Raw genomic sequence first — 13,778 nt, 5'->3', positions numbered from 1 at the left:
TATATGTGATGCCAGCCGTTGTATATACGACATGCACGCATTTCTTCTCCACCCTTCCCCGACGTCGCTATGGGGGGGTTTCCCTTGTTGTGTGATGAGGATAAATATGCTTTATTATACATTCAAATGTAGTGGCATTCAAGTTATAGCACAATGATGAACATGTGTATGGGTCTTTACTGATGCAAGTAGAAAGGGGGGTGAGCAAGGGTCTTTACCTATGCAAGCAGAAAGGCGGGAGCTCACGTGACCCCCTGATCCGCACGATGGGAGGTTTATAACCCGAAGGAGAGGGCTCTCATGAGTGACCCGAAGTGTAGAGGGAGAAAGGGACCCCACCCCTATGTCATAAACATGGAGGGCGCCCGTCCCTCGCGAGAGGGGCGTTTGGTGTTGGGTTGATTTTGGAATGATGAGTTCTTGACATTCTGGGTACGTGCGCGAGCGGGGAAAGGGTGTGCTAACAGACTGCCCACAAGAAACAAACATTTTTTTCTCTTCGATAAATAGCAATGGCGAACGTCTCCTAAAGCAGTCACACAAACCACCATGTGCACACCGCCTCCCTTCGCCGCCTTCCCTCAGTACCAGGGTGGCTTGTCTTTCACGGTCTTCAGCGCCCAGGTAATGTGATGCATCTTTATTATAAAAAAAATCTGCAGAGAGAATATATTTGCCTTCTTTGAAGCATATGGCCTCCTGTCCTTGCAGGGCAGCAATCCAGCCGCCAACTGCAAAATCTCTGGCAAGTCCGTACACAAGGTAATTTTTATTTCCAGAAACCGTACATAAGGTGACTTAGCACTTAACATAACCCCCGCCCCCCGGCTCTCTCTCTCCCTCTCTCTCTCTCTCTCTCTCTCTCACACACACACACACACACACACACACACACACACAAAATCACCACCTCACAGAGACACAGCCAAACCAACCATGATTAAATCAACGCCGGTCGATTTGTCGGATTTAAATTGTCCTGGCATTTTTTTCTAGCCGAATTTTTTTTAAAAAAGAGCGTATATCTGTACGCAAAAGATTTGCATATTTGCATGCAAATTTGACATCCCGTGCTTGGGTCATGCCAATGTTAAGTTTTGAACCCTTGCTTATCTATAGGGAACAATACACTGCAACTTGCCATGGCCACCATGACTGGATGTTGGCCTTGCAGGAAAAGAACACGTTAGTTTTGTGCCTCTCACAGCTGCAACGTTAATGTTTTAAAGGATGGCAACAGCCTACAGCCATGGGGCTCTTCCCCCCCACCCGCCGGCGCGGCACCACACTGGCCACCTGTTTCAAAAAGACAAGTGGACCCCATGTGGAAATATCCTGGCTCATCACTACCACCACCACCCACCAATCATTGTATATGTATGCTTTTAGATATGATTATCTACCTAATTAGCATACAAGGGTGCCTTGACATGCTTTGAGAGATTATATACCTAACCACACACATGGGTTTCGTATACGTTTTCAATTGAAAAAAGATTATATACTAATTGGAATTTGGTACACATGGGTTCCTTGACGTGTTACATTTAATAGTATTATTGTCAAATCCCCAAAAGATCTCCTCGTAGAACGCTCTTGATACAAGACTCGAAACCTGCAAAACAAAGCCAAGTAACGTGTAGGCTCTTGGTCGGTCATCGGGCGTCCACACTTGGGCGCCTGTCCGTCCATACTTGGGTGTCCCCCGTTAGTCTATCCCTAGCCCAGCTCGCCAATCAGCTTGCCTAGCTCCAAGCTTTCCCAAGCCTCGAAGCTAGTCTTGTGTGCGTGTAGCACACGGTAGATACATACTGTGCACATGACATACTCCCCTTCCTCTAAGAGCTCACTCCTGAGCTCACTAAAAACCCAGGGTAATCCCTCTGAAGGGTAGTCAATGTCTCCCATGTAGCGTCTTCCTCAACATTCTTCCACTTGATCTTGTATTACGCAATTGTCTTTCACAAAATCCAAGTATCTTTTCCGGTTCGTGTGGAACAAATGTCATGTCCTCGACATCTATGATTTCTTGAGGAGTAACTAACTGGTCTGTTCCACCCAGTACTTCCTTAAGTCTACTGACATGAAATACGGGATGAACTTTCACATGAGAAGGTAAATCCAGTTCATATGCAGTTGAACCAATCCGGCGTGTAATCTGAAATGGTCCACAGTATCTAGGGAATGATTTCGGAGATCGACCTGTCCATAAAGTCTCGAAATCTTTCGAACTCGCAAATACACCATCGTTCCTTCAGAGAACTCTCTGGGTGAACGATGTCTATTAGAATAAAATCTGTCTCTGTCTTGAGCACTTCTAATAGATTCCTTCGCAACTTGTAACATTTCTTGTATATCTTGTAGAAAATTACGTGCTGCATCATGTTGAAGTCTTGAAAATCTCACGGTAACAGGTGATCTAGGTTGAAAACCATACATAAGCATAAAAGGACTAAAACCTGTACTCGTGTGCTCAGTACTTTATGTAAATTCTAACATAGGAAGATAATTCTCCCATGAAATCTTTTGGAAACATATGCTCGAAGCATATCCTCCAAAATCTGATTAGCTCTTTCAGTCTGGCCATCAGATTGAGGATGATCTGAGGAACTCAAATTCAAAGTTGTTTCCAACTTCTCAAAAACAAGCCTCCAAAAGTCACTTGTAAACTTAGAGTCCCTATCACTGACTATGTCCTACGGTAACCTGTCCAATCTAAATAGTTGCTCGATAAATTGCTTTGCTAATTGCGTAGCTGTAATGGTCTTCCGTGTTGGTAAAAATCTAGCCATTTTTGTCAAGTGATCCACCACAATCCAAATAGAATCGTGGCCTTGACGTGTTCTTGGCAATCCAGTAATAAAATCCATGGAAATGCTTTTCCATTTATTACCCGGGATTTGCAAAGGATGCAACATCCCAGCCTGTCTAAAGCGTTCAGCTATATTTGCTTGACAAACCTGACACTTGAGGACATAATCTTCTACATACCCTTTATCTTTGGCCAATAAAAAGTGTGTTTTACTAAAGCTAATGTCCTGTGTAACCTAGGGTGTCCAGCAGAAGGGGCGTTGTGACACTCCTTAAGAATCTTGGACCTAATGTTCGGGATTTGTGATACACAAATTTTGTCATTACGGAATAGTAAACCGTTTCGAATCATCCATTGGCCTTACTTGAATGGTAGGCTGCTCAGTCATTGAGTTTTGGTCAATCAATGAGCTCCCGTCCTGGATCTTTTGTCAATATGGACCAAAATAACTATCAGTCCTGCAAAGCCCTCTCAATGATTGAAATAAGTCCGTAGAAATCTCGGTGAACGACAAAGTATTCACCTCTCTAATCCGACTAAGCGCATCTGCGACACTATTCATGGACCCCTTTCGATAACGAATCTCAAAATTAAAATCTTGCATTTAATCCATCCACAATTGGCATAGACATAGTCCCTTGCCACGAGATGTTAGATCACATGACCCTTGGCGTAGACGTAAGTCCACAGCCAATAAGGCGTCATGTCCACTCTACCATATGCACTCCGTGTTGGTACTCTGACCACACACCTTTGGAGGAGAGGTGGGCTCAAGTTCACTCTACTCCGTGGCGATATCCTGATCACAGACCTGGAAGGAAAGGTGGGCTCAAGTGTAGAAGATAAGATGAGAATAAGTCACAGGCATAAATATCATGGTGTCACGACCCTGTGTTTTTCTCTGGACAGTATGCAGGTGTGCACGGGGACATGGTGGACAGTGTGAATGGCATCAGATTTGAGTTAAAAAGGAAGCCCATGTGTGGACAACCCCAAGTGTGAATGGGGCAAAGAGACTTTAATTTAAAAAGGTTTTATAACCTTTGGTGGGGCAAAATTAAAGTAAAGGTGTTAAAGCCTTGAGAGACCCCAAGGCAATTTTTAGAGACTACTCCACTTTTGGACGCCCACGTCTCTCTCTTGCTTCTCTCTCTTGCTTTTGGAAAAGGCGTGCATGTTGGCTGCGTGGAGGAGAAGAGAAACACACCTGCGTGGAGAGTACCTCTATAGAACTGTTGGTCGTACAGATCAGGCTGCTGAGTACTGTACGGAATAGGCGGCTGCATGTTTACTGGCGGCTGAAAGTACAGACGGGGTTGGCGACCAGGGTATGGGTGCTGCAGGTTCTGGCGCCTACTGTGCAGGTTTTGGGCTGGCGGCTGGTACAGGCAGTAACTGCAGGCTTGTACGGACAGCAGGTATAGTCCAGTATGGAGGCTGCACACTATTTTCGTATAGGTGGCTGCAGGTTGAGTACTGTTGCAGGCGGCGCATCACCAGGGTACAGGTGGCGCATAGAAAGCTAGGCCATGTGTGTGCTTTTTGGAGGATACCGTGTTTTTTTTTATAGAAAGGAGGGGCTGGTTTTCCATGAACATAGACATCATGTCGATGGCGTTGAACGGATGGAACTTTCAGCTTCTCTTTGCTTTTGGTTCGGGACTGTTTATGGGCTGTTTTTGTTTGGCTGCAAATTCAGCTATGTACTTGGGTTTCTGGCTGCAAGTACAGGTCACTTGGTTATGTTTCTTGGCATGGGAGTGAAGCAAGCTCGCATGGCTGCGTGCTCATGGAGCAGATTGTTTTCTTCCTGCTAGAAAGGAACAAAGGGACCTAGAGTTATGGGCATCTCTATGTTGCCAGATGTTTCATGATGTACAGGTAACTAGATGTATGCCGTTGTTGGCACTGTTGTTGAATGGTGCCATGAAGGGTTCTGTATGGAAACAGGACAGAAGTTTCAAAGGGAAACAGGCCTAAGGGTTTCATGTGGAAACAGGTCGTAGGTTTCTCGAGGAAACATGTTTTTGGGTTTCTCCAGGAGATAGGTCACATGCAGGCAGAAGGTACAGGAATGGACACATGTTTGGTACAGCCTTGCTACTGATTGGGCAAGGGACAGGGAATCCATGACAGAGATGGATAGTACCCTTGGAAGGTAGAGAGGGTTGGTACAAGTGTGTCGACTGTATGGTATGCTGTGCTGTGATACGAGTTCTCTTTTGAGAGACAGTTTGGGAGTCTGTGTTGTGATGCAGAAGCATTGGATGTGTCAGGGTGTGATGCTGTTCATAGTGTGAGAGGCTATGGATGGTTGTGGTAGCCTTGATCATAGGAGAAAGCTTCTGTATGCAGACTCAATGTGAGAGAGTCTTTCGATGTGAACAATGGCTGGACTTATTTGTGGATGCCGAGTTGACAAGAAGCCATGATGGAGTTTCTTTGTAGGCTTCAGGGGTTCTACTGTGACGGCTGAGTTTCTAGCCTTATTGTAATCAAAGCTCTTATAATCAATTAAAGAAATACCGCAAGGGGCGCCACTGCGTTTTGGGGCCAATCGGTGTCCGTGTACTGTTTGCAGGAGCACTCTAGCTCCCCCTGTTTGTTTTCCTTTTCTGGGTCCTCAATGGCGTTGAAGTGTTTTATGTGCGAGTGTTTGTTTCACCGCCTGTCAGGCCGGTTTCAAGCTTCTGTTGCCGGGACATCGTCGACTTTCTCAAGGAGGCGAGCCCGTGGTTGTCACATCAAAAGCTTCAACATGAGGAAAGTGAAAAGGAAGTGCAGGACACAGTGCAGGGTTGTGTGTCTTTGCCTATTTGAGGTGAAGAGCAAGAGCTGAAGATGAAGCTCAGGAGAAAAGACACCAAGAACAAGAAGTAGTCGGCCAGGAACAAGAAGCACTTGAAGTGTTATGGTGCAGGAGATGCGTTGAAGGCTATGACTTTCGACATTTTGTCACCAGTGGTATCTTCACGGAGGCTTCATGGGTTCGGAAGATAGTTTCTTTCTATGTTTAGCAGTGGTGATCTACTATGCTTCATCGAGGACTTGTGCTTACCACTTGGGTGGAGTGCAAGAAGGTTTTGGGTGCCTGAGGATGTATCAGATGAGGCTCAGACGGAAGCGGAGGAACTTGACGAGGTTCTTTTTCCCGAGCAGATACTGGCACGTAAGGAAAGAAAGGTACAGGGTAAAGTTTCCCGTCGCTATCCTGTGAAGTTCAAGAGCTGTTCACTGGTGGATGCGAAGTGGATGGAGGAGGGTGACTTAGCAGATTCACCTCAGGATTTGCAGCTTTATCTTGATGCCTTTGAGTTGGAGTCGACTCTTGTTACGGCTCATTCAGGTTCAGCAGAGCACAGGTCTGGAGCATTGCGTGATGCTCAAGAGGGGGGTAGCACCTCCGCTCCCTTGTTACAGACAGGCTCAGTTATCATCTAGGAGTCGCTTGGTGACATCTTTGTATTCACCCGAAGGTACTGAGGCTGACAGTACATCTGCTTATAGGACTTCTATGATATTGTGTTCTAGGCACATGAGATGATGGTTGGGTATGGTTCATAGTCGGCCGCACCTTGAACTATAACTGCAACTATGGATAACTCTATGGAGGGCATAAGTCTTGCGAGCAGTCCTAGAGTTGGTTTGGTTCATGGAAATATGGATCGAACTCTATTTGTGCATGTATGCATACACTTTTTGAAGTAGAGGTATTTTTGTATTCTGGTGCCATTGGATCTTGGTACCATTGAGAATACATTGGGAAATACTCTGCATTGTGTCGTGTGCTGCATGTATGTTAGTATGATACATCAAGTGCTTTATTATGTTCATGGATGCACCACTGGGTTTGACTCCTGCGGGATGGCCATGAGACATATGTGGGAAAGTACTTACTGGATGTAGTGTTTGGATACATTGAGTGCTTGCATATGCTTATGTTGTACCATCAGTCGTGGGTCCTGGGGGATGCCCATGGGTGTAAGGCTTGCGAGCAGTCCTTAGACTGTTACTTTGGAGTAGGTAGAGCATTTTGAGGAGCATATTGTTTGCGAATGCATATGTGTGTCATGCATATGTCTGCTGTCATATGTAGAATGATGCATGGTATTGTTTTTGGCTAACACAGTTAACGTGTTTCCATTTGGTTTGAGACTTTTGCTGTAGGTTCTGAAGGAACAAGCAAGAGATGTTTTGGTGTGACAGTGTGGCTTATTGTGCAGGATGATTGTTCTATCATCCAGATGCATTGGAGGGCCATTGTTTTTGCCATATGAGGTGTCTTTGCTCATGAGATGCTTTACTGTGCCATTGAGTGCAATCGAGGACGCTTGCCATTTTTCAAGAGGGGGGTATGTCACAACCATGTGTTTTTCTCTGGACAGTATGTAGGTGTGCACGGGGACATGGTGGACAGTGTGAATGGCATCAGATTTGAGTTAAAAAGGAAGCCCATGTGTGGACAACCCCAAGTGTGAAGGGGGCAAAGAGACTTTAATTTAAAAAGGTTTTATAACCTTTGGTGGGGCAAAATTAAAGTTATAAAGGTGTTAAAGCCTTGAGAGACCCCAAGGCAATTTTTAGAGACTACTCCACTTTTGGAGGCCCACGTCTCTCTCGCTTTTGGAAAAGGCGTGCATGTTGGCTGCGTGGAGGAGAAGAGAAACACACCTGCGTGGAGAGTACCTCTATAGAAATGCTGGTCGTACAGATCAGGCTGCTGAGTGCTGCAGGTTCTGGCGCCTACTGTGCAAGTTTTGGGCTGGCGGCTGGTACAGGCAGTAACTGCAGGCCTGTACGGACATTAGGTACAGTAGGCTGTACGACAGCTGAATTCAGGTGGCAGCTGCACACTATTTTCGTACAGGTGGCTGCAGGTTGAGTACTGTTGCAGGCGGCGCATCACCAGGGTACAGGCGGCGCATAGAAAGCTAGGCCATGTGTGTGCTTTTTGGAGGATACCGTGTTTTTTTTTACAGAAAGGAGGGGCTGGTTTTCCATGAACATAGACATCATGTCGATGGCGTTCAACTGATGGAACTTTCAGCTTCTCTTTGCTTTTGGTTCGGGACTGTTTATGGGCTGTTTTTGTTTGGCTGCAAATTCAGCTATGTACTTGGGTTTCTGGCTGCAAGTACAGGTCACTTGGTTATGTTTCTTGGCATGGGAGTGAAGCAAGCTCTCATGGCTGCGTGCTCATGGAGCAGGTTGTTTTCTTCCTGCTAGAAAGGAACAAAGGGACCTAGAGTTATGGGCATCTCTATGTTGCTAGATGTTTCATGTAGGAACAGGTAACTAGATGTATGCCGTTGTTGGCACTGTTGTTGAATGGTGCCATGAATGGTTCTGTATGGAAACAGGACAGAAGTTTGAAAAGGAAACAGGCCTAAGGATTTCATGTGGAAACAGGTCGTAGGTTTCTCGAGGAAACATGTTTTTGGGTTTCTCCAGGAGATAGGTCACATGCAGGCAGAAGGTACAGGAATGGACACATGTTTGGTACAGCCTTGCTACTGATTGGGCAAGGGACAGGGAATCCATGACAGAGATGGATAGTACCCTTGGAAGGTAGAGAGGGTTGGTACAAGTGTGTCGACTGTATGGTATGCTGTGCTGTGATACGAGTTCTCTTTTGAGAGATAGTTTGGGAGTCTGTGTTGTGATGCAGAAGCACTGGATGTGTCAGGGTGTGATGCTGTTCATAGTGTGAGAGGCTATGGATGGTTGTGGTAGCCTTGATCATAGGAGAAAGCTTCTGTATGCAGACTCAATGTGAGAGAGTCTTTCGATGTGAACAATGGCTGGACTTATTTGTGGATGCCGAGTTGACAAGAAGCCACGATGCAGTTTCTTTGCAGGCTTCAGGGGTTCTATTGTGACGGCTGAGTTTCTAGCCTTATTGTAATCAAAGCTCTTATAATCAATTAAAGAAATACCGCAAGGGGTGCCACTGCGTTTTGGGGCCAATCGGTGTCCGTGTACTGTTTGCAGGAGCACTCTAGCTCCCCCTGTTTGTTTTCCTTTTCTGGGTCCTCAATGGCGTTGAAGTGTTTTATGTGCGAGTGTTTGTTTCACTGTCCGTCAGGCCGGTTTCACATGGTGCTCCATAAACACATCTGCTACATATAGTTTTACAGGCATTTCGGCCGCTGATAAAAATCCATAGAAAAATCCTCAATCCATGAGATATCCATGAGTTTCATAAGGTCATTGTATTCCAAATAAAAGGAATCCAATAACATAGTGCATCCTGAGAAATAGAAAACCAAAAAGCTTCATCAACATCCGATAAATCCTCATTTTACTAATAAATGATTCCGTATCACATAGAATACCAAAATCATAAACTAGTTTAGTGGCGTTGCGGCCAAAGAAGATAGATATCAGCATTGCTCGAAGTATCTATCCTACAACACATAGCAATAGACAGAGGATTCTTCTTGCACAAACATGCAAGAGTGAAAATATAAATATATTCAACCAAGATTGAACATATATATATTTCTTGCATGTACAAAGCCAAAATACTTAGCTGATAAAAAGGATACTTGGCAAAAAATACACCGCTGAAGTGTAAGCAAAATTAGCATCCTTGTATTTATGTGTGATCTTTGGTTGGGGGTAGAAGACTGTCATATAACCTTTGGCTCCACAATCAGTACATGTTAGCTGCCATGCACGCAGTTTCACAGTAGCTTGAGGCTTCGTTTGATATGCTACTACTTTCTTAGACTCGGGAGATGTTGGGTGAGGATCTCTAGGCTTCTGCTGCTCCTCAGGGGATGTCAGTATTTCTTCGCGATGGAAGCCTCCAAAACAGTCCCCGATAGCCGGTATTCTTCATGGGCAGCCTTCAAGAGAGAGAGAAAGAGAGTAGCCATCATTAGGGCAGCCTGTAATAGTGGTAGAGACTAGTGTGCAGCAAGAGAGTCTCTTTTAATGAAGAGAGAGGGCTCCAATTTATAGATTTGGGCCTCCCATGAGCTAAAATGGCAAGAGAAGGCTACAATGACAAGTGGGGAGCCAAACAATAGCTAGAGTGAGAAGTGTGAGGCCACTTGTCTCACTTTGATCCACTCTCTAACAAGTGTCAGGCCACTTGTCTCACTTTTGGTCCACTTTCTTGCCACATGTCCCAATCTAAGAGATGGGTCCTTCCATAAACTTTATCTCTAAAAATATCCCAACTGGTAGACATTCTGTCATAGGCACTTTGCCAACTCTTGATATCTGCTCAATTCTAGATGTAATGACGCGAACAGAATTTCCATCGGAGTTGGGCAAATAGCAACTCTCCTAAATTTTAGGAGTGTGGTCCTTTGTATTCTAGGATAATCCCCCATTCCCAAAGCTTGTACTTTCCAAATATTTAGACATCTTGGAGTCCACCAGACCCCTTTCATACTGGGAAATGTCCAAGCTGGTGACATCCTCCCCAACTTCTTAAAAGTTGTCCGCAACTTTAAGCTTCAGGCCATATATTCAAGATATAATCATGTCCCATCGAGTGGGCGAGACGAGACAGTCTCAAAAATCCAATATAACTGAAGAATCCATGTCCCAAAGAAATGGGTGAGACTAAATAAGTCTCCATAAGAGCAATATCACGTCCCAAAATAAATGGGCGAGACAAATCAGTCCCATAAGTCCAGATATCATAATCCATGTCCCAAGTAAATGGGCGAGACAAAATAAGTCTCCTGTCAATAAGGCATCGGTCCACATGACCCTTGGCATAGATATAAGTTTCGTGCCAACCAGGGGTCATGTCCACTTTACCACTTGCACTCCGTGTTGGTACTCTAACCACACACCTTGGATGAGAGGTGGGCTCTAGTAACAAGATAAAACAATCAATCGCAGGCATAGATAACCTGGTGTTCCATAAGCATTTTTGCTACACAGTTTATAGGCATTTCGGCCACCAACTCACACTACCCTCTCAAGTGCCCATGTTCCCTTCCATATGCTCTCTATTGTTCCACCCAAATATGGTAGAAACAATCTTCAAGAGAGCACGTAGGACAAGAGAACACTACACGGTATGTTGTGCTCGACACTACCCTAACCACACACGTTGGAGTAGAGGTGGACTTTATCCATAAAAGCATCATATCCATGAGATATCCAAAGATTTCTTCTTTATAAACTCGGACAGATTCGTCCATAGAAATTGCTTGTGAAGCCCAATATCTATATAAATCTCGTCCAAGAAAGAAATCTCCATAGATATAATCCATGCCAATAAAGGGAGCCATAAACAATGTTTCCCTGAAACCATCTCAAGGCAAACAACACCACCTTTCTCCTTGCATGGCTATACAAGGGTTAGTGAACATCAAAAGCGCTTCATAGTAAATAGCAAAAGCACCAACTTTGCAAACTCAAAGTATACTTAGCTGTTCTTTGCCAGGTTGGTCATGAAGCCAAAAGGAATATCTCGTCATCATATCCTTAAGATATCCTGAGATATATCTCCATATAGCTTGTCTGTAAGCTTGATAATATAATCCACAATATCCATATGGAAAGAGTGCTAAACGTGTGCACATAAAGCCAACTCCACACTTCCAAGATAAAATTTTGTGAATTCATAAATCCTTAGATCAACAAGCTGTCTACTGCTCATGCTCTTGCTTCATAAGCTATGAAGCGGCTGGCCATGCTTAACAGCAATGATGGTAAGTGTGGTCCCCACTTGAGATCTTTTCTCTTCCTTATTGATAGAAGGAAGCCTCCACTTCCAAGAAAGCCTATGCTCTGATACCAATGTAACTAGCGGCGGGTGCCCGGGGGACTAGGGCCTTTGACACACTTGTTGATACCATCAATGCATATTAAAACATTAAAACATTTAAACATGGCCTCAGCCTTAACAAATATTCATCATCACTTTGCATGAAACATAAAAGCTGGACAAAACATCCACAAATGCTGAAAATGGATCTTGCACATGTGACACCACATAGAGGCCGGAATGGGCCGACCCCCTCCTTGGAGTATTTTATTACCCAAGGAGAATAATATCATGTACAAGCTTTGAGAGCCTTACTCTCCCCACGGGAGATGCCGGATTATCCATATACAAATGCCATAACACAGACAGACACGAGGCTACCAAGCCGGAACATAGGCTGTAGAAATGCCGAGCCAACAATATAATCCATATACCTCCATGTGGGTATTGATTCTTTTCCAAAAACCACGGGTCTTCATGCAATAGAGCTGGTACAGCAAGTACAACTCTCCATTCAACCGGTACAGCAGGTACAATGGTTGGTACAATCGGTATAGTGGTTGGTACAGCAAGTACAGTGGTTGGTATAGTCGGTACGGTGGTTGGTACAGCACGTACACCAAGTACAACAAGTACAAGGATTGGTACAGCCAATACAATGGCTGGTACAGTAGGTACAAAGGCCGGTACAACAAGTACAATGGCTAGAAATTATAATAAATGATTAAATACCCTTGCCTTCAGTATTTCTTCGCGATGGAAGCCTCCAAAACAGTCCCCAACAGCCGGTATTCTTCTTGGGCAGCCTTCAAGAGAGAGAGAAAGAGAGTAGCCATCATAAGGGCAGCCTGTAACAGTGGTAGAGACTAGTGTGCAGCAAGAGAGCCTCTTTTAATGAAGAGAGAGGGCTCCAATTTATAGATTTGGGACTCCCATGAGCTAAAATGGCAAGAGAAGGCTACAATGACAAGTGGAGAGCCACACAATAGCTAGAGTGAGAAGTGTGAGGCCACTTGTCTCACTTTGATCCACTTTCTAACAAGTGTCAGGCCACTTGTCTCACTTTTGGTCCACTTTCTTGCCACATGTCCCAATCTAAGAGATGGGTCCTTCCATAAACTTTCTCTCTAAAAATATCCCAACTGGTAGACATTCTGTCATAGGCACTTTGCCAACTCTTGGTATTTGCTCAATTCCAGATGTAATGATGCGCACGGAATTTTCATCGAAGTCGGGCCAAAAATAGCAACTCTCCTAAATTTTAGGAGTGTGGTCCTTTGTATTCTAGGATAATCCCCCATTCCCAAAGCTTGTACTTTCCAAATATTTAGACATCTTGGAGTCCACCAGACCCTTTCATATTGGGAAATGTCCAGGCTGGTGACAGTACCTCATCCTAAGAAGCTCAAGGAGTTCAAGGCAGGGGACAAGTCCGTGAAATTTGATGCCTTTCATGGAGAATATGATGCCTCTAAAGTGCTAGCTTTTGTGGCACAATTTGATATTGCTTTTAGTGATGAGGACTTCACTGAGAAGTCCAAAATTCGTCATGCAAGCATGTTCTTAAAGGGACAGCTGCCTATTGGTGGATCAGTGAAAAGACCACCAAAGACCCCATTTCCACTTGGAAAGAGTTTAAGGACAGATTTTATGTCCAATTCTTGCCACCTAATGTGGAGCAAACTCTCACCGAAAAGTGGGATAGACTTGAGCAAAAAGATAATGAAAGTGTGCAGCAGTATGTCAATAAGTTTTGGAAAGTATTGCTTGAGGTAACTCCCTTTATGCAAATCGCTGAGGATGAAAGAAAGAGGAAGTTTCGTTCCGGATTGCAATCAGCTTATCGTTCGGGCAGTGAATTGCACCCGAAACACACTTTGCAACAGCTTATAGCCTCTGCTCTTGCTACGGAGCAATTGGTGCTCAAAATTAAGCAAGATCAAGGGGCTTCTAAGGGCAAAGATAAGGCTGTCCCAAAGTGTAAAAAGGTGGACAGCCACCTAAAAAGAGCTTCCGGGAGGTTCAGAAGGGAGGTAAAGCTGAAAATACCTTATCTAAGGATCATGGGCCAAAGAAGAACAAATTTGGCTTGACCCCCGAGCAAAGGGAGCAATATGCCAAGGAGAGGAAATGTTTTTCTTGTGGCAGCAAAGAGCATATGTTTAGACAATGCCCTAACCGCAAACCAAAGCATGAGGACAAGCAAACCAAGGCAAATGTGCATGCAGT

General features: G+C 44.6%; 1 protein-coding gene across 3 annotated transcripts in view; it reads left to right on the top strand.

Moving 5' to 3' along the window:
* Positions 1–225: 225 nt before the first annotated feature.
* The window catches only part of LOC147615974 (uncharacterized), a 62,309-nt gene continuing 48,756 nt past the window's right edge, over positions 226–13,778 (top strand). For 2 of the 3 annotated variants that reach the window (XM_086778605.1, XM_086778608.1), the window contains exons 1-2: positions 309–624; positions 712–762. In XM_086778605.1, the coding sequence (XP_086634731.1) occupies positions 550–624; positions 712–762 (126 nt within the window). In that variant the 5' untranslated portion in view covers positions 309–549. Of the gene's footprint in view, positions 625–711; positions 763–13,778 lie in introns of all 3 variants that reach the window. The other variant, XM_086778607.1, reaches the window with a different exon arrangement.

The sequence above is a fragment of the Cibotium barometz genome, chromosome 39, assembly GCF_041138505.1.
Source record: "Cibotium barometz isolate CiBa-2024 chromosome 39, ASM4113850v1, whole genome shotgun sequence".
NCBI lineage: Eukaryota > Viridiplantae > Streptophyta > Polypodiopsida > Cyatheales > Cibotiaceae > Cibotium > Cibotium barometz.
Note: the sequence above shows the minus strand (reverse complement) of the source record. Positions and strands in the feature narration are given on the sequence as shown.